This window comes from Brassica rapa, chromosome A06 (assembly GCF_000309985.2).
Source record: "Brassica rapa cultivar Chiifu-401-42 chromosome A06, CAAS_Brap_v3.01, whole genome shotgun sequence".
Taxonomy (NCBI): domain Eukaryota; kingdom Viridiplantae; phylum Streptophyta; class Magnoliopsida; order Brassicales; family Brassicaceae; genus Brassica; species Brassica rapa.
In genome coordinates, this window is record NC_024800.2 from 6,152,498 (window position 1) to 6,173,567 (window position 21,070).

General features: G+C 34.0%; 6 protein-coding genes across 8 annotated transcripts in view; 4 read left to right on the forward strand and 2 right to left on the reverse strand.

Moving 5' to 3' along the window:
- The window catches only part of LOC103872627, a gene marked incomplete in the record, with an annotated part of 6,951 nt that extends 6,499 nt beyond the window's left edge, over positions 1 to 452 (reverse strand). The window contains 1 exon segment of the mRNA XM_033273183.1: positions 1 to 452. Coding sequence (XP_033129074.1) covers positions 1 to 409 — 409 coding nt within the window.
- Positions 453 to 3,267: 2,815 nt separating this feature from the next.
- Positions 3,268 to 5,148, forward strand: LOC103872327 (ethylene-responsive transcription factor WIN1). Its single transcript, XM_009150677.3, has 2 exons — positions 3,268 to 3,495; positions 3,706 to 5,148. The coding sequence occupies exons 1-2, from the start codon at positions 3,416 to 3,418 to the stop codon at positions 4,220 to 4,222; spliced, it is 597 nt and encodes a 198-aa protein (XP_009148925.1). The 5' UTR covers positions 3,268 to 3,415; the 3' UTR covers positions 4,223 to 5,148.
- Positions 5,149 to 6,187: 1,039 nt separating this feature from the next.
- On the forward strand, positions 6,188 to 7,744 carry LOC103872328 (TSET complex member tstD). Its single transcript, XM_009150678.3, has 4 exons — positions 6,188 to 6,453; positions 6,889 to 7,002; positions 7,075 to 7,154; positions 7,234 to 7,744. The coding sequence occupies exons 1-4, from the start codon at positions 6,401 to 6,403 to the stop codon at positions 7,428 to 7,430; spliced, it is 444 nt and encodes a 147-aa protein (XP_009148926.1). The 5' UTR covers positions 6,188 to 6,400; the 3' UTR covers positions 7,431 to 7,744.
- Positions 7,745 to 11,854: 4,110 nt separating this feature from the next.
- LOC103872329 lies at positions 11,855 to 13,313 on the forward strand. Its single transcript, XM_009150679.1, has 3 exons — positions 11,855 to 12,402; positions 12,478 to 12,583; positions 12,859 to 13,313. The coding sequence occupies exons 1-3, from the start codon at positions 12,248 to 12,250 to the stop codon at positions 13,120 to 13,122; spliced, it is 525 nt and encodes a 174-aa protein (XP_009148927.1). The 5' UTR covers positions 11,855 to 12,247; the 3' UTR covers positions 13,123 to 13,313.
- Positions 13,314 to 16,717: 3,404 nt separating this feature from the next.
- On the reverse strand, positions 16,718 to 19,585 carry LOC103872332 (sulfite oxidase). 3 transcript variants are annotated; one of them, XM_009150681.2, is made up of 12 exons: positions 19,373 to 19,570; positions 18,916 to 19,094; positions 18,726 to 18,841; positions 18,529 to 18,628; positions 18,366 to 18,447; positions 18,177 to 18,295; positions 18,009 to 18,104; positions 17,762 to 17,872; positions 17,591 to 17,692; positions 17,408 to 17,455; positions 17,100 to 17,315; positions 16,718 to 17,014 (listed from the first exon to the last, which is right to left on the reverse strand). In XM_009150681.2, exons 2-12 carry the CDS (start codon positions 18,988 to 18,990, stop codon positions 16,898 to 16,900), a joined length of 1,182 nt encoding a protein of 393 aa, XP_009148929.1. In that variant the 5' UTR covers positions 18,991 to 19,094; positions 19,373 to 19,570; the 3' UTR covers positions 16,718 to 16,897. The 3 variants fall into 3 exon arrangements, with proteins under 3 accessions (XP_009148929.1, XP_033129096.1, XP_009148930.1); XM_033273205.1 differs by having other exon boundaries at positions 16,828 to 17,014; positions 18,916 to 19,098; positions 19,376 to 19,585; XM_009150682.3 differs by lacking the exon at positions 19,373 to 19,570 and adding an exon at positions 19,200 to 19,340 and having other exon boundaries at positions 16,828 to 17,014.
- On the forward strand, positions 19,525 to 20,953 carry LOC103872331 (peptide deformylase 1A, chloroplastic/mitochondrial). The gene is made up of 3 exons (XM_009150680.3): positions 19,525 to 19,975; positions 20,048 to 20,137; positions 20,491 to 20,953. Exons 1-3 carry the CDS (start codon positions 19,589 to 19,591, stop codon positions 20,797 to 20,799), a joined length of 786 nt encoding a protein of 261 aa, XP_009148928.1. The 5' UTR covers positions 19,525 to 19,588; the 3' UTR covers positions 20,800 to 20,953.
- The last annotated feature ends 117 nt before the right edge of the window (positions 20,954 to 21,070 follow it).

Genomic DNA, 21,070 nt, shown 5'->3' on the forward strand with positions numbered 1-21,070 from the left:
CTACATCGCTTTGACGAAAAGCTTGACAGGTGGACATTCTCAGACTAAACAACGAGTCATTTGTCAAGTTCGCATCCCCAGTCTTGGCAAATACCGATGCTGGGATCCTCTCGGGATCGTAATGCGTCCCTAAGCATTCGTCCATCAACCGAACTGGTCGTAACCTCGAGGGGGAAGATGGAGAAGGTTGCTGCACACACGATATTTCAGAGCCTGGAGAATAACCTTTCATATTTTTTCCTTTATGGTCCTCATAAGATGTTCGGGATGTTTTCACGCTTATCTCTATCGCATCGTCATCAGATGATGCACAAGAGGAAGACAGTGAAGAAAAAGACAGAGATGATGATGTTAGGAAGACTTCCCTTGGTCGTTTGGAACCTACTACATTTCTCCTTTGACCACTCATACTCTCAAACTGGAGCAAAAAAAACAAAGAAAAGAGTCTAGTGTTGGAGGTGATAACTCTTAGGCTTTGTGTTCGACCTATGGGACAATGCAGTTGTGGAGAAGGAGAAAAGGGAAGGCAATATAATATGGAGAAATATTCAAAGTAAATAAAGAGATCAGACAACAACAAAACCTGAAAAGTTCGAGGAATGAGAGACCGTTGATCGGTTGAATAACAGAATATGGGAAACGGTTGGTCCGTTTAAAAGACTTCAGCGTGCCACTTCTATATCGGGTGATGTATATAGATATTATGGACATCAGTATAGCCCAACTTAAGCCCATTTTACTTAAATCGGGCCAGTTTGTTCACGCTGTTTTCGTTCAGTTGAAAACGATAAAACAACAACAACAACAAAACGTAAGAGGCCATGAGAACACGTGTTGATGCAAGTAAAACTTCAAAAAGGGAGATTCATATACCCGTAAAATTCGCAGTTTGGCATCTTTTCTCCAACAAGAAGCCACCACCATTAGCCTCTTGAAAATTATTTGTTTCCATCACGTGTATTTCGTGTTTCAAAAGATAAATAAGTTTGTGTTCAAAATTCATTTCATTTTTCTAACCATAGTACATTATCCAGATGAAATATAACAATGATGTGCATTATGCATATATATATATAGATACAATACTCCAGTTGAAGTTGAAGATGGGTCATACTTCCGAGAATTTCAGCTGAAGAATTCATGATTTTACTTTACTAACAGATCCAAATTATATTAACTACAGTATGAGTATCACTCTATAAGTCGCTACAGAAGTCCACAACAAAAATAAATATCTCAAAACAATAATATATTAGATAATTGGAAAAGAAAGCACATGCAAGATCCAAATACGATAATTAATGAAGAGACTATATGGCATGGAAGCGGGCACCCTATATATACGATGACAAGCAATCATCAAATTATTACCAATGAAACAAATAGTATATACCATATTATTATGTTTAAATACAAGCATAAATTAGGTTAAATATGTTTGCTCAAATATTAAACGAGATATATATGAAATTGACACATAAACAGCCTTAATTTGGACCCAAGCCGACAGTTAGGGCTTAGGTAATGTGTACTGCAACCAACTAGACATTTTTGACAAAACCTTCTACTAATTGCATATGGACCACCCTTTCTTTAATTTTTGTCCTTTCTTTTACTTTTAACTTGTGTTGACTAATCTATCTTCGAGTGTCCACCGGCCTTACAAGCATGGGAATTATCATCAACGCTGTCGAGTTCTGAAATTTTCCCGGTACCAAATATTTATGCTAGTATGGACTACCTTTTTTGGAGAAAGAATGGTATTCTGGAGCCTGATGATGATAGAGATCCTTATCCTTGGATAATTTGGTATATCTGGAAAGGTAGGAATGATAAGTTGTTTAGAGGTATAGACAGAGATCCATTGAAACTAGTTAGGTATGCAGAAGAAGAGTGCCAAGTTTGGTATAATGCAAGAGACACTGTACCGAATCCGCCAAATGTACAGACTAATGAAGAAGCACAAGTCTTAAGCTTGAGTAATATTTGTATGGTGGATGGTTCATGGACCTCCACAGCTCGGTTTAGTGGAATGGGATGGGTTTGGAAGGATACATTGGAGAAGATACAGCTCATGGGGTCAAGGAACTTGCGGAGGAGGGAGACAGCGCTACACTCAGAACTGGAAGCGCTAAAATGGACAATGGAGAGTATGATACAACACTCGACCTGTCAGAAGTTTGGGACGGACTGCGAGGACCGGATTGCAATGATAGAGCAACCACAAGATTGGCCCAACTTCTCAAATGAGCTGGAAATCATTCAAACTCTTCGGTTATGTTTTTCGGACTTCAAGATCAGCTACTTTCCAAGAACACATAATGAGATTGCAGATTCGTTAGCTAGGAATGCACATTCTTTTCATAGATTCTTATGTTTTATCGGTTGTTCTATTCCGGTCTGGCTTCCCAGACCATCTCAAGTTTGAGTAATAGAATAGCTGTTTGCCGTCAAAAAAAAACTTGTGTTGACTAATATATGATTATATTCTAGAGAAATTAACTTTTCTTCCTCTAGATATGTGTGTGTTTGTGTCTTATGATGTATATCTCATGTGTTACTTATATTTGATCGCGAGTGAACAACACTTTTCCAAGCGCCTATTTCGTGATTGCTGTATGTGGCAATCTTTCACGGTTGATTAATCTTCTAAAATATTACAACTTTAAGTGTACTCACAGTTACGACCCAACTAAGGTTTATACTTTATAGCTCAATATTATATCTGACAATAAGAATAAGAAAAGCATACCATCTCCATTAAGATGTGAGGGAAGTCCATGCATAAGATCAGGTTGATAATGATATTTTTGGACGATGGTTGGTTGTTAACCAACTTACGACGTATATAAATGAAACATTTCTGGTTCTTAATTCCCACTCGGCCTTAATCATAATACTTTGCAAGTAATGGTGAACACAAAAGGCTTAGACGTACGTACGAAGTAATATACAAATATAAGTAAGCATCAAATTAAACATGAGGGAGGCGTAGTACGTACGTAGCTATATGATGTGGACAATTGATTGGGATGTACGTTCGTAGGTATGCTAAAAAACAATGTACACGGCCATGTGACACTTGTACAACTTGTGCCTTTCCTACATATAATACGATCTTACCTTCGAAATTTATATAGTTTAATTTACACTTATAACCATATATCCTTAACATTAACAATCACTCTATACCAACAACTCCAACTAAATTCTCTCTCTATAATAGACTAGCTAGCGAGGACGTCACAAATGTAATAAGGGTAAGAACAAGTACAAACCTTTCATCTACCAAAATTTAACCTGTGTATATAAATATACAACATTACTATTTACCAAACATCCATCTTACATATACTACTCGTCATCAAGAATTCATGTTCTCTCTGACAAAGAACTCAGAGTAAGTAAGTAAGAAATGGTACAGACGAAGAAGTTCAGAGGTGTCAGGCAACGCCATTGGGGTTCTTGGGTCGCTGAGATTCGTCATCCCCTCTTGTACCTTTCTTCTTTCTTTCCTTTTTTCTGTGTTGTTCATTTATTCCCCCTTCTGATGCATTCAAGTACACAACCAAACATACACACACACTAACATATATATATACATGATCGTTTTACTCATTGTTTTCATTTCTTTAGCTAACACATGAACCCCATTTTTATATTTCATTGCTTATACGGACTATATTGTATAACATGCATGAAAAGGAAACGGAGAATTTGGCTTGGAACGTTTGAGACGGCAGAGGAGGCAGCAAGAGCCTACGACGAGGCTGCCGTTTTAATGAGCGGCCGCAACGCCAAGACTAACTTCTCCCTCAACAACAACAACAACACAGGAGACACATCGGAGGGCAAAACCGATATTTCTTCATCTTCTTCATCGTCTTCATCACTCTCTACCATCCTCAGCGCTAAACTGAGGAAATGCTGCAAGTCTCCTTCGCCTTCCCTCACCTGCCTGCGTCTTGACACAGCCAGCTCCCACATTGGAGTCTGGCAGAAACGTGCCGGTTCCAAGTCTGATTCCAGTTGGGTCATGACGGTCGAGCTAGGTCCCGCTAGCTCCTCCCAGGAGCCTACGAAAAATGCTTCACAAGACGATGTTGGTCCAGCCACTGAGGTTGGCGGCGGTGGAGGAGGAGGAGGAGGAGAAGAAGGAGTAATGGACGAGGAAGAGAAAGTTGCTTTGCAGATGATAGAGGAGCTTCTCAATACAAACTAAATATTATTTGCTTATATATAGCTATTTTTATTGCTGATTTACAGCCATAATTATTAATTATACCCATATATGCTATATATCATGTTTATATTTATATATATGTAATAGTTATATTTTGTTTTATATTTCATTTTGTGTCCAATAAAGTGTTAGTATTTGTAACTATCCAGAAGTGACCTTTTTCTTATTTGTGTTGTATGTTAGTCTTATAATTGCATTCATATTTTAGACTTAAAAAAAAAAGATAACGTTACATTGTACATAATAAGTTTATTACAAGAGGACATGAATTTATAGCAACATCCCTAATCTGGGGGCCAATTTGTCTCCTGATTAAAGCAGACAGTACGCTTTCTAATTAAAAGTGTCATGTGAAATCAACTACGTTGACTAATGATTCTTTCGTTGATTTAAAGGCCTAACAATACATGGAAATTAAATAGTTGGTTAAATTAGGTTTGTAATGTAATATGTATCATGTATCCCCACAAAGCACATGCATTCAGAATTTTCTTCAATTTAGTGGTAATATTTCAAATCTAATTTGCACGCATGATGAGACGTAACAATAGTGAAGAAAAATCAAATATTAATGGGAATCCATTAATATATCAAATTTTAGATTTTATTTATTTCGCAGCCTAGAGTTCACATGAACATTATTGAAACTTTATTATGGTATGAATGTATGTGTCAAGATCACCAGACCTTCTAATGAAATCATGGATTCAAAAGTGAGTGATGGTAACTTTCTAAACTGCATCAAGTATATTGTATAGAGAAGATATGGATATACCACGAGCTATTAAAAATATGCTTACACAAACAAAAATCTGAGTACTCTAGAATCCATAAATAACAAAACGTTCGTTGCCTAACCGAGAGAGGAATAAGCATTAAATAGAAGTATAAAACCAAGTTTTGATTGATCATGGACGCATCTTTCATTTCTGGTTTGTTTTAATAAAATAGATATATACAAATCGTGCACCAACATCAGCTCATATTATCTCATTTTCTTATAGAAAATATATCGACGTCTTATTGTGACGTTTTGGATCAAAAGATATATGATTGAATCCTTAAACCTTTCAAATCATCAAGTGCTATCTGTCTTTTGTCCACCAAAACTATAGTACGATATTTCATCATTTGCAAACTTAGAAGTATATACATAGTGACGTGATAAATTTCCAAAAGTTCTATAACACAAACGCGAAAACAAAATATTTAACAAAAAATATGGCGACGAGTTGATTATGATTTTTTGTTAAATGAACACATATCAATTAACTCTACCATCATCAGTAGTCAGTATTCAGTACATCACATAAAAAAGAACTGGAGGTGTTAATAATGAGAGATATTTTCAAGTGAAGACTTTTAAAGTTAGGATTCTTTAACTTTCAAAAAGTACAAGTGGAGGTGAAGGGATAACGAATTAGGTTAAAGAAGAGCACCAACTTTCACTTCATCAGTAGCTTGTTGGTACTTGTTTGTTTGTGCTCGTCTTTATGAATTGTCCTCTCTTCACTTTAAACTTGCACTTAACCACTCATTTCATGTAAATAAACTTTCTTTTTTATATTTTGTGATTTAAAATTGTCTACAAAGAAATTGGTAACAAGGAGTGTGAAAAGAGAGAGGAAAATGAAATAATGAAGGTAACAAGAAAGAAAAAGGGTGGTCTCTACTTTCTCTTGATAGACTTGGAACAGTGACACATTTCCTTTAACTCTCCATTGATATTGACCTTCCCTCTTTCTTCAACTATCAACATCTTCTCTTCCCCCACTCTAACTTAACTATCAAGTGCATCTACTATACCTATACATCCACTTAATATCTCAGTGTTTCTACTTAATTATACATATACCATCTTTACAAAAAAATAATTAACAAAGAAAAACTGGTTAACATATCACAGAGTGGGGTTGTTCCAGTTCACAACGATTTACGTGGGCTCAACAAGTAATAAAGGCTGGACTCTGGAGGAGGACTTTGTCAACACGTGAATCCACCATACGAAAGACTTGTTGTGAAACAGAGGGTTCAAATATTGAAGACGAGAAATTACGACAAGGCCCCTAAGCGAATTCAATTTACAATACCCAAAGAACAACACAGAGAAGAGAAGAGAGGAAGAAAGCGTAAGAAGGAATCGCAGAGGAAGAAAGCATGATCCTTGCCGTCTTGTTCGCTAATTCCGTAGGGAACGTTTTGATCGAAAGGTTCGCAACCCAGATCCGTATTTTTCTTCTGAATCCAATTCCTTTTGATCGCAAACTTGTTTGGTTCACTCACTAAAGATCAAACTCGAGCATTGCCCTAGCTCTTGATCTCGTTAATGGATCTGAAAAGTTGTTTGATTCTCTTGATTAAGGTTTTCGATTAGCTTCATTCATGTCTCTGCTTTGTTTCTTTAATCTTGAATTGAGCTAAAGTTTGAAGCTTTATCGAAATTAGGTTAAAATTTCCCTTTTTAACGTACATTTGGTCTCGCTTTGGAACTCTGAAGTGAAGGGGTTTATGTTATCTAGAATGTTTTTGTCCCAAAGTACGTTGCTTGTGTAAATCTCCTGTAATGAAAAAATGGAGAGAGCTGGAGTGCTTGTTGTGTGACTTGTTCGATTTAATTAATCAATAAGGATATTTTAATCTGGCAGGTTCAATGGAGTGCCAGCTGAGGAACGTCTCACCTGGCGATCTTTCTTGGTTAAGTTGGGAGCTGAGAATCTCAAAGGTGTTAAGAACGAGGAGCTCCTCGTCGCTTGCCACAAGTAACATCAAACTACTTCTACTCTTCCTGTGGTGGCTTTGGGATGTAATAGAGAGTTTGTGTTGTGTTGCAGGTCGGTTTATATCGTGTATACCATGTTAGGGGATGTTAGCATCTTCCTCGTTGGTAAAGACGAGTACGACGAACTTGCTTGTAAGCCTCTTTCTTTCTCTCTCTTTTCGTAGCTCAGCTGATAAGTGGTTCATTCAGAGTTTGTTGAATCTTCTTGCAGTGGCAGAAGCCATCTTTATCATAACAGGGGCTGTGAAAGACATATGCGGGAAACCTCCTACAGAGCGGGTGTTTTTGGACAAATACGGAAGGATTTGTTTGTGTCTTGATGAGATCGTTTGGAACGGACTTCTTGAGAACACCGACAAGGACAGGATCAAGCGTCTCATTAGATTGAAACCTCCTTCTGAGTTTTGATTTACTCCAAGTTCAACCAATCACACCTTACAATGTGTGTTTTTCTCACACACTGTCAATTGAGTGGCAGTTGTTGAATCACTTCTCTCTATCAAAATATTATACTGTTAACTACTGCTGTTCTTCGATCAGACATGAAGGGATTCAGTGTGGTGATGGTTATTGTATCCGGTTGTAACTGTGTGTGAAAACTCCTCTAAGGAGCTGGTTTTGACTAATCTCGTATGTGACTGACTCTTCCACAAGCCAGTCGTCAAAACAATTGTGTTAACATAAAGAACTGCCATAGTGGATCTTGGATTCTTGGTTGGTCTCTGGACACGATCTAATCTGAATACATTTGTTTAGATTATTATGTTTCCATCTAAAAGCCTCCCCGAGTTAAATATGATGTTTAGTTGTAATCTTAGCTGGAGAGCAAAAGTGGTTAACGTAAAGTATATGAACAGTCGTTGTCGCCTACTAGATGAGCTGTAAGGATCAGTACTCAAACTGCATACGCTTTTGATCAATCAATTAGAGCATGTAGTTTTACCATTCTTTAGGACAAACCAAAAGCATTTTGATTTTAGTTACCTATAGAAGAGAAACGGTTTTGTTTTCTACTTCACAGTCAATATAGGCAACTCAACGTCCACTTCAGAGACTTTCCTGCTACCGTAGAAAAGAAAAGAACGTATCAATCTTGTCTGCATCTCAGACATATGTTTGCTTGCTTTTAAAAAAATGTGTATTGGCCATTTGATGTTGAAACTTCTGCAAAGTGAAAGTTTTTCTTACAGTTTGTTATCTTTGATCGTTTGTAGGTATTTTATTCTTTTGTGTTTCCATTTTACAAAAGGACACAGAAGTTTAAGCCTAGTCATTTTAATTGTCTCTATCATTTGCTTGTTAAGCATATATTTAATTATGAATGCGGTATGCTTATTATGTCACTAGTTGTTTCGACTATGTAATTAAGCAAAACTATTTTAATAAACTTTGAAAACGAAAGAAAATGTTAAAAAAGCTTTACTAATCTTGAGTTGGATTCCATATCAAATTTTATCGGCCCTCCGACAAAAGAAAAGGCTGGCCAGATGGAAAGTAATAGTAAATGTGTAACGGGTTTAAAGTGAGTGACAAATCTACACTCACTTTTACCAAAAAAAAAATTCTACACTCACTGAAAACATAATAATTAAGTCTATTTAAATGGTGGGTTTATGGGGGCATGAAACTATAAAATGATATCATTTGATCATGCGAGATTAGGTAAAACGAAACAATCAGGCTAAAATCCAAAGTGATTGTAAGCCGCCTATCTTTTCTTTTTTCGTAAAAAGATTTTCTATTAAAATGCAAGAGAAAGAAAAGGGTTACGGAGTTTTTACTCAGTGGCCAAGTGGCCTACATATTATGGAAACAAACTTGAATCCTCACAAAGTGTAGTTTAGATGAGTAGAAGAAGCGTAGCTAGCAATTAGTTAGGAGAGCCATAACTGCATCAGTGTGGAGAAGAAGATTGGCCTATCGAATCTCAAGCTAGAGATTCTGATTTTTAACTGTGACTTTGATCTGTTTGAGAAGGCCTTCCGTTGAGGAAAAGAGCCGCCTATCTTTTCCTTACAGTGTTGTAATACATGTGTGTGTTTTCTTCTCTCCAACCCGTATAGTTAACTGCATACTCGTATCATTTTTTTAAAAAAAATAAGAAAGTTTTTATCTACCGAAAATAACACAAAGACAAAACCAAATCCCTTATATATTAATTGAGGAACATTTGAAAAGATGTAACCTCAATTTTGTATTAATTAAAAGAGGCCCCAATGCATAGGTGGCACTCAATTAGGTAGTCAATTACATTCAATTGAAAAATAAGTAGGTCCACATTCGATTTTTATATGTTGTTAGATACATAAGTTGGTCAAACTATATGATATAATGATATGATTGATATTTTCTTTCCTTAAAGAAAACCTACGGAATTACCATAAAGGACTAATATATATATGACAATTAATGAGTTTAATAATAAAGATTTGATAACAATGTATATCTCCTCTATCATTTTTTGTTTAATTTTATATTATTAAAATAAATTAAACAATCAAATTAGCTATAAAAATAAAATTTAGATTTTTTCGTATATGTTATATTTTGAATTTTTAAAAACGACAATAAATGACTAAAACTATTAAAATTATTATGTTAAAAATTAATGATCAATGGTTTAACATTTTTATTATAAGAAGATACACATGATTTTAAAACCATATGAGTAAAAAATATCATTTAATAATAAAATAAATATATATATATATATATATTAAACACTATATACCATAAGATTACATAAATATTTTAATATTAAAACTTTCAATGAATTTTCAAGAACATTTATAAATTATAAACTTATTAAAAATTTCAGATTGAAAATTTTGTTATCGATGATTTAAATATTTTGTTATAAAACGATATGAACGATCATAGAACCGTATGATTATAAATTCTTATTTAATAAATAATTATATAAAATATACTATTCCTAGAAAAATAGGTTGGTCCATCTTAACTTATATTACACTTTTTATTAAACTAATTATCGAATTGATAAATAACGTACCAAAAAATGTTTTGCACTTTCCTTAAATAAAAGCTACGAAATTACCTAATATGATTAACGTATATGTGAAAATTAATTATAATGAATAATAAATATTTGATAACAATTTTTATATCTTAGTTCTTTTTTTAATTTTATATTATTAAAATATATTTAAAAATCACATTAAATATATAATAAAAACATTTATAATTTTTTTATATGTTATATTTTGAATTTTTCAAAACGTCTATAAATTATTAGAAATTTGAAGATCCCCACTCTGAAAATTTTGTGATCAATAGATTATTTTTTTTGTCATAATAAGTTACAAATGATCATAAAATTGTATTAAGATGAATTTTTATTTAATATTATAAGAAGATACACATTATTTTAAAACCATATGAGTAAAAACATTTATAAATTATAAACTTATTAAAGATTTCACATTGAAAATTTTGTTATCGATGATTTAAATATTCAGTTATAAAATGATATGAATGATCATAGAACTGTATGATTATAAATTCTCATTTAATAAATGACTATATAAAATATACTATTCTTAGAAAAATAGGTTGGTCCATCTTGACTTACATTATATTTTTTATTAAACTAACTATCGAATTGATAAATAATCTACCAAAATTTTTTTTGCACTTTCCTTAATTAGAAGCTACGAAATTACCTAATATGATTAACGTATATATGAAAATTAATTATTATGAATAATAAATATTTGATAACAATTTTGGTATCTTAGTTCTTTTTTTTAAATTTTATATTATTGAAAGATATTAAAAAATCACATTAAATATATAATAAAAACATTTATATTTTTTCTTATATGTTATATTTGAATTTTTCAAAACGTCTATATATTATTAGAAATTTGAATATTCCCACTCTGAAAATTTTGTGATCAATAGATTATTTTTTTGTTATAATAAGTTACAAATGATCATAAAATATAACGCATATGAATTTTATTTAATGAATATATATATATATATATATATATAAACATTAATGATTTAAAGCAACAAGATTGGCTGATCAATTTAGTCGTCGAGTTGAAATCTTTCAAAAGTATGTGAAAAACAAAAGTCAAAGTAAATATAGATTTAGAATAGTAGTTATATTTTACTAACCAAATACCGAAAAAACCCGAACCGAACCGAAACCAATCCGATATCCGGATTAATCCAAATGAAGCCAAACTATTGTTTCATTTTCCAAAATATAATAAAAATAATAACTTAATCCCGCGCAAGGCGCGGGTCTTATCCTAGTTAGTTAGTAATAGTGTTACGTACGTACTATCGTGTTATATTTTAAATTCAAACATGATGTGCATGTGTAAGTTTCTAAGTTATATCTGCTCAAAAACAAAAATTTACTAACTTATAGACGACCAAAAAAACATATTATTATCATGTCAAAAGGAAAAGTAACATAAAATAGTTTCACCGAAGGTAGGTTTCTTCTTACTCCCATCCCAGAATATCGCAAACAAAAGATAACACGGCAACATATAAAACAACAAAAGACTTATGTTTGGTTACTTTGGTAATTGCTGACGTGTTCAGTATAATCTCTTATCTTATTAAAGACATGGATTTGTTTTTGTTTAAGTTGAAGGAAAAAATCTAGAAGTTGTGATAGTCCGAGTCAGCTTGGTTGAGTTCTTACGTGTCGAACTCATCCTGACAGTGCCAGGATCACAACATTTTATGTATGCAACCGCCCTATTCTCACATATTTTTCACCTTCCATGTTTACCAATCACATCGGTTCTCAATTATATATTGCGTAGTTGTTGTTTGTTGCTCATCGATCACATTCTTAATTTTGATTATGAGTTAGATTATATTCATTTTTACTTTATTATTGTTAATCTTGTTAAGTTTCTAGTAAATCCAAATCCTATAAAATACGATGGTATATATGCCTAAGTGTGACACGTTTAAGTGTGAAGGTTGATTTTTTTTCTTAAAAATCCATAATTTGCAATTTGCTTAGAGTCCTTCTATAAATACATCATCATGGCCAATGTATTTTGATCATTAGATAAGTTACGTAGTTATCCAATATTAATTTACCTTCCTTCTACACATCTATATATATCCCCCACAACTACAATTATAACATTCTGCAATCGTCTCATCTAATCAACCTCGACTATACGACGTCGACGCCATTGTTATTTAGGAGTTTTTCTCGAGAAAAAATGAAGGAGAACGCAGGAAACCCTCTCCATCTCACGTCACTGAACCATGTATCTCTCTTGTGCCGATCCATTGAAGAATCCATGGTTTTTTACCAAACGGTGTTAGGGTTCTTCCCTATTCGAAGACCTGAGTCTTTAAATTTTGAAGGCGCTTGGTACCCCCCTCTCTTGATTATCTTTGTATATAAAATTTGAAAGAGTTTTAAATTTAAAAAACGTTTTGTGTTTAGGTTGTTTGGACATGGAATTGGAATACATCTCTTGCGTTCCTCAGAACCAGAGAAACTTCCCAAGAAAACCGAGATCAATCCCAAAGACAACCATATCTCCTTCCAGGTTAGTTTTTGACTTTTTGTTTCTACCTTTGTATATTTTAAACAATTAAACATAATTTAGGTGCATGGGTAGAAGCTCTCTATTCCCCTTAAGATCAGGATTTTCCCTTCAGAAATTTGTCTATATATATGTATATTTATTTATTTATTTATTTATTGCATAACATACCGATTTTATAACTATTTATAGTTGTTGCTCTGTTTTGGGCATATAATATGGTAATTGTTGCAAACATTTGGTGTAAAGAAGAAGACTTATTGATTGTGGAAATGCAGTGCGAGAGTATGTCAGCAGTGGAGAAGAAGCTTGAGGAAATGGAGATAGAGTATGTGAGGGCGATAGTTGAAGAAGGAGGGATCCAAGTGGATCAGCTTTTCTTCCACGATCCAGATGGCTTCATGATTGAGATATGTAACTGTGATAGTCTCCCCGTTGTCCCCCTCATAGGAGGAATGGCTCGGTCCTGCTCCAGAGTTAAACTTCATCAGATGGTGCAGCCACAACAGCAGACTCAGATCCACCAAGTGGTCCACCCTTAACAATCTCTGTTTTTGTTGTCATTGTGTTTGTGTTTGTATGTATTGGTGTGCTTGTTTTGGAGTGTAATGAATAAGTGACCGACGTGAATCAGTGAATGTGATTCCACTCGAGGAAATGATCATTCTCCTTGCTCTTCTTACTATATGATATAACCAAGAATTAATGCAATAATGCTTACATATATTTTGTTTTTTCTGTAATTGGTTCCTATCAAGTCGTCCTACAACGTTTTTTTTTGTGCCGTATTGTATATCTAGATTGAATTAACCTATTTATGATTCTTGAAATCCTCAAAATATTTAATTTTCTTTTCAAAACAATGATAAAAAAATAAGTTATCGTTTTCTCTCTTATGAATGAATCCCTTGAAAATCTTAGAACCAATATAACGTGCTAAATATATAATTTTTGGTTCTAATTGATTTTAAATCATAGTGGATTCAGAAAGGTTCTCCTAAAATATACACAAGCCTGGGCACAATACAATAATACATCTAAGAAAATAAAGTGTTACAGTTTAACTAATTGTAGCAGCATTCCATTTAAAGGTTTATGTAGAGGGTTTCTAGGGTTGTTTTGAGTTTTCACAAATTTAATAATGATAGTTATATACAAAAAGACATTTGTCTCAATTTGAATGCTCTCTTGTTTTTGCTTTAGAACGATGTCAATGGTGTGAATTATTCATCAATTCACAACAAACAAGTAAAATAAATAAACACTAGGTTAAGATCCGCTTTGCACGGGATGAATATTATATATAAATTATTTCAAGTATTTTATATTTTTACATATTATGAAATGATAAATATATATTAAATAATTAAAAATTTAGTAACTATTACGTATATAATTAAATTGGTACAAATACTTAAATAAATTTTATTAATCCTGCCAAACATTTTTTTCTATTTTATATGGTATAAAATTAAGTTTAAATGATATTAATATATATAGTACATTTTTAATATTGACATATGTTAAAAAATATTTTATACTCATATTATTTTTGATCATTTGTATTTATTTATAATAAAAAATTAAATCAATGATAACAATAAAATAATTGTGGAATGTTTAATAGTTTTAGTAATTTATAATTTTAAAAACATTCAATGCAAAGTTTAAATCTAAATATTAAGTTGTCAATAATTGTTCAAAATGATTATCAAAAAAATTCAAAACAAATTCAAAATTAAAATACTTATGTATTTTATATTGTATATAATTTATTTTTTAAATAAATATTAATATACATACATATAATATTTATTAAATGAGATTTCCTACTTATGTAATTTCGTAATCATTTGTATCTTGTTATAACATAAATTTTAAACCATGGATCAAAAAACTTTCAATGTGAGATTTTTAACATTTTTAGTCATTTATATTCGTTTTTAAAAATTCAAAATATAACATATACGAAAAAATCTAATTTTTTATTATATAGTTAATGTGGTTGTTTAATTTATTTTAATAAGTTAAAATTTTAAAAAATGATAGAGAATAGACTAAGTTTTATCAAATCTTTATTATTCAAAATCATTAATTGTCATATATACTTTAGCCACATTATGTAATTCCGTGATTTTTATTTAAGGAAACAATGAAGAACATTTATGATTAATTTATGGTTAGTTTAATAAAAAACTTATTATATATTTATATGGACAAACATATTTTTCTAAAAATTCTAAGAATGATTGTGGTGATGACATGTGGCTACAAAAATATATTGTAATGCTTCTGTTTTAATATATAAGGGATATATCTTATTATCAACTAGTTTTAAGTAGAAAACCCATGAAAGTGGAGTGTAACTTAAAATGACAATTATTCTCTCTCAAATACTGCATACTAGACCTTTCAGAGTCAACCAAATAAATAAATAATACATGAGTAGTAATACATACAAACAAGTGTGCATTCATAAATAGATTTAAAGCCCCCGAGAGAGCATGTTGTCGATGGATTCGAGACGCTGGAGAAGAAGCTGCTTTCTGAAATTTGCGATGAAAGCTTCCGCGCACTGGTCCACGTCCATCGATGTCTTCCTCTCCACCTTTTTATTCTTTGTCTCTGTAACAACGATGTTAGTAGTACCATTACCACTCTCTTGTCCCGAACTCATCTTCATATTTTTCTTGTTGTTGTTGTTCTTCATGGTTGACATGTTAGAAGGCTTGTATTTCCTGATTTGATGGGTTTTGGAGAGAAGGTAAATTGTTTGATATTTAGGATGCTCCTAACCTATGTATTTATAGGTGAAATTTGATAACACTTTATTTTATAAAATAAATAAGATTTGAAGGAAACGATAAGTCTTCTCTCTACAGAAACCATATTTGAATGTTGAAGGAATAAAAAGGAATCTTGAATCTCAAGTTATGTACGCGACTTAAGAGGCAAGAGGAACCATCCTGAAACCACCGCCTTGACTTTACTTATCATTTTCTAATTCTAGTGAAATGTATTCTCCGCAAAAAATATAGTATGCTATTGTTAATTCTGAAGATGTCTTAGATCTATGTGTATCAGCAAAAGGTTCGTTGGGGCAGACATAGCCTTGTAGGCGCAAGTAATATAAATTTCCTATCAAAATTAACATCTAGAGAGTATTGTATGGTTTTTAGGATTTTTTTCTATGATAAGTATGTTTAAAAAAAAATTAGACTGAAAATGTTATAAATATGGATCTAAAGAATTATAAAATTATTCATTCCCATAATAATATACAAACTCTAAACATGTATTTGACTCAATCGTTTTTGCTTTCTTTGGTTTTTTCAAGTTGATTAGCGTTTCTTCATGACAGCTATGAATATGACAAAGAGAGACTAATTTTTTTTCTTTTTCTAAAGCGATACCACATATCCTACATTGAAGAAATATATATACATTGGCATGCACTAATCCTTTTTATTTTTTAAAAAGCGGATACTAATTTATATCTATAAAAAATATATATATACACATTGGCATGCACTAATCCTTTTTATTACTAAGAGAGCATCAAATTTAAGATTCTGCTTGTACAAAATGTAAAAGATGTTGCCTAACAATTGAATTTGACGTTGTCAATTCGGAGAAACAAGGAAGCAAGATTCCAAAAAGCTAAATATAATTTTGACCAACAAAGTTTTGACAATTTTCGCACATAATATTTTGCTTACACGTCAAGAACTACGGCTTAAGCATCGGAGGTTAGCTTCCTTAACTCGCCGCCATCTATTCCTATTGTCTCCCCTCCGGTAACCCTCCCTGCTTTTGTTGGTTTCTTTTACCAAGAAGATCAAGGAAGAGATCATGTGGCTTAAGTTTGCATCTAACCTAACTCCAAACCCAACTAACAAATTTTAGGCAGATCCATTGAATCATATTACAAACCTATACCAGATTTAATAAACTATGGCTCAAAGCCAACGCACATGGTTGTATGTCCACAATTTTACTCTAAAACTGTTATTGGCCATCACCAAACATTAATCTAATATTTAAGCACATTAATAGTTAAATACTTGAATCACTATAGTTTAAGATGTCATTTTCTAACTATGTTATGGAACTAATGTAAAATAAAGTAAGAGACACTTAGGATAAGAAATATTAAAACTCTAAACTACAAGATGTGGATAGTTATAAAAACAACGCACAAGACGACGACCAAGAGCTAAGAGTAATCACATATATTTTTCTTTTTAAAAACAGTATTGGTTTTCGAAACCGAAAAGGAGGTAAAAGGAGAAGGATACAAAGCGGTGGTAACTTGATCTACAAGTTAGAGTGGCCTAAACGAAGCAAGACACGATGCCACGATGTGTTGAGCACCCCTCTTAGGTTCCACACTGACTCCACATTTTCCGGCTGAACATTAGCCGCCGAATCCACCTGCACATTCCCATAATTGTTATACAAGATTAATGTCAATAAATCCACTAACTATCTGAGAATAAATGTTGGAGAGGCTTTTTACCGCTTTGGCGATGACCTCGGTACTCTGGGAGACATCAACGGTGGCTTCAAACAGCACCCACGCCCATTTGTCGCTGGAGCTGTGTTCAGAGATGTAATGCTTTCCTGGTTTCTGTGTTCTAGAAGCTTCCACCCAGCTTTTGCCTCCATCCATGGATATATCCACTCGCTCGATCCCCCGCCCACCTCCAGAAACCGCATACCCTTTGATGCTTACCTGCAAAAAAACCCAATATTACAATGAATTTGCTTCTGCATTTGTCAGATCAGATTGGGAAAGAAAATGACTTTCAGCTCGAAAGTTCTCACCTTTCCAGGCTTCACCATTTGCACGTCCTCCAAAGAGCAGATTGCACTCTGTTCACCATTACAAAACAAAAAAAAAGAATGATCAGTCAGAACCCATCATCAAATGAACTACAAACATGGCAAAGAAACTGGAAGATCCTCAGTTCATACAACTGTCAGAAAAAGGGTTAAATATTAATCTACCTGAACAGGGAAATCCATTTGCGGTCTCCTTGAGGACCAGTTGATATTTTCCCAATTGACAGAAGGTGGGAACATTTTGTAATCTTTTTGCATGAAAAATCCCTTTCAACACAACATTGTTAGAGCAGTTTCTGATTACTAAAAAAAGGGTAAAGTAAAGCTGAGACAGACCTGGCATTCTTCAGCGAGTACATTGATGGAATCAAGCCATTTGACCGAACGTGCACCAATCACACCGGGGACAACCACCCTTAACGGAAACCCATGATCCCTGTTCAGGATCTTCAAACAAGGACAAACATTTATCAACAAACAAGTAATGATGACACGTCAAACAAGTGATCATGAAGAAGATTAAACAAAAATGAAACAGACTTTTTGCTTGCTGAGTTGGCAAAAGAGAAAGAGATATCAATACCTCTCCATTCATCTCATAAGCGAGGAGAACGTCGGCGTCAGGATTAGTGGCTTGGCTAAGAGGGATTGACGCCTTATAAGGCCCACCATTCTCCTCCTATATTATAAACACACAACGAATCAACCAAATGCATAACTAAAAGATGAAAGGAAAGTAGTATATATATACCTTGCAGCGATCAACACTGACAAACTCAACATGCCTGCCACCTAAAACGGTGGAGCTAGTGAGCTTTGGGATCCCCAGAAGCTCAAGAACATCAGCCAGTTTGGCCCCGCTCCAGACACCTGAAAGTCACAGTCTTTGCACTATTATTATATTATAAAAAAAAGACAGTCAGAAAGAAAAAAAAAGAACCGTTGCCAATGGCAGAAACATCCCATCCAACGCCTCTAACATTCCTAACTTTGCTCATGGCAGTTCTTCTGTTACCAGCACACTGCGTTGTTTCAACACATACAAGAAAACTGAGAAAAAGGCCTGAGATATTGGAAGGGATGGAATAAATAATAGAGACCACCTGTAGAGTAGCAGTGACGTTGTACTTGGGCAGGGGCCTGATATCTTTGATGGATAGCTTTGTTTGGTTATCGATCAATCCGGTGAAGGACACGGAGTAGCTGGTAAGTGGAAACAAAGAATCCAGAATCAGACAAAAGGCAAAAAGTTGAAAAAGAAACTGAAGATGTAAGATGAAAGATGAAAGAGGATGAGGACTTTTCGATGTGATCAACAATGGGAATGGGGCCATGGTTTCGCTTGTAGAAAAGATGGACGGGAGTGACGTAAGATGAAACTAAGGCGGAACGAGGTGGCTCAGCATTGAAAGGCTCCTGCCATCACATCACCCCCAAAACTGAGTTAATACATAACATACAGCAAAAGCAAAGAAGAAAGAAGTGCTTGCCTTTGCGTTGACTTTGAGACTAGGGTCACGAGATGGTTCTTGTGAGTATTCCGACGGTCCACGAACCCCAGGCATATCTTTTTTATTGCAGATAACCACCAGAAAGACAGCTTCCTTTGCTTTGTTCTGTGGTCAGAGAAACGACTTTTGTGGCTTGGATCACAATGTGTTGACGGATTCTTTCATGCAAAAAGATTACAAAATGTCATAAAAAATATTAATACATATAGACGAATGCAGCAGTAGAAAAAATGTTTTTTATAAGATACAAAAAAAAATCATACTTTTAACCAAAGTATAATAATCAAAGAAGATAAACAAACAGTGAGAATTGGTCATCTAAACGTCAAAAGCTAAATCTATGCAGATCCAATACAAAAAAAATTGGAGAATAATCGTAGAAAAACACTTGGAACCATCGTAGTAAAGAGAATAAGTAACGAAGAAACTGACTAACCTTGGAGTGGAACGAGAGAAGGAGAGAGCTCGAGTGAAAAGAAGTGCAAGGAGAGGCGTTAGATCGAGATATGCCAAGTAGACAACGTTTTGAAGAGGAAAGTGACAAAATCACATTGGGCTAGTAACATAATGGGCCGAATGAGTATAGCAGGCCCAAATAGCCCACCAGATAAGGGACTGGGACTCCCTCAGTGACCGACCCCAAGCGACGACCATGGAAACCCTTTTCAGAGTCTCACTTCGTCTTCTCCCGGTTTCCGCCGCCGTGACACGCCGCGGCGCAATCCGTTTCCCCGTTTCAACACCCGGTTCCTCCTCCCACTTGCTGAACCATATTCTGTATAAGTTCTCTTCTTCTTCCTCCTCTGTGAAGACAAATGCAGGTTGGCTGTTGGGTCTGGGTGACAAGAAGAAGAAGCCAACGAATTTACCTGATATCGTAGCAGCCGGAGATCCGGTTCTGCACGAGAAGGCCCGAGAGGTTGACCCGGATGAAATCGGGTCGGAGCGTATTCAGAAGATAATTGATGATATGGTCAAAGTTATGAGATTGGCTCCTGGCGTTGGCCTTGCTGCTCCTCAGATTGGTATCCCTTTAAGAGTAAGTTAATCTATTTTTTTTTTTTTCTAGTGTCCCCTTCTTTTGATTTAATATGTTTTCGTGATGATTCAGATTATTGTTTTGGAAGATACAAAAGAGTATATTAGTTACGCACCAAAGGAGGAGGTTCTTGCTCAAGAAAGACGTCCTTTTGATCTGTTGGTAAGGGCATCTCCAATGGAACTTTTTTTTTTTTTTTTTATAATTTTCTATAATTTACATTATAATAGAAGTAACTTTTGCTCCAATAGTGTTACTCTATTATAGAATGGAATATAGATGAATGTCATATTTTACTTTATATTTAGAGTGAAAAAATGACATTTCTTTATATTTCACTCTATAGAGTAGCACCATTGGAGCAAAAGTTACACTATAATAAAGTTAGTTTATTTTTATGTAAATTATAGAGGAATAAATAGAGTGCTTTTGGAGATAGTCTAAAAACATAATAAATACTTTTGAATTTTGTTAAAAATCTAGACAAAAGTTTTTTTTTTTTTTGGCTTGTTAAGGTGATAGTGAATCCGGAGCTTAAGGAGGTTAGCAACAAGAAAGCTCTCTTCTTTGAAGGATGTCTGAGCGTTGATGGATTCAGAGGTGCGGTGGAGAGATACCTTGAAGTGGAAGTGACAGGCTACGATCGTCAAGGGAAGAGAATCGAAGTGAATGCTTCAGGTTGGCAAGCGAGAATTCTGCAGCATGAGTGCGATCATTTGGATGGTAATCTTTATGTGGATAAGATGATACCACGCACTTTTAGGACAGTCGACAACTTGGACTTGCCTCTCGCAGAAGGCTGTCCTAAACTCGGGCCTCAATGACACCATACAGACAGACGCTTCGACAGAAGTTTGTTAATGTAATTTTTGATTCTTAAACATGTGAGCTTAATATCTTAAAAAGTTGTTTCGGATTCAAGATTTTTGTATTCATTCACGAAAGTAATATTAATTTAAGATAAGATCATATCACAAATTAAGACAGCTATTTCATAGTTGGAAATGTGTCATCTCGCTCGATCTGGAAGAGACACGGCGGAGAAGGCGTGAAATGCGGCGGTGAAGTGGCACCTCAGATCAAGCGAAAATAGAA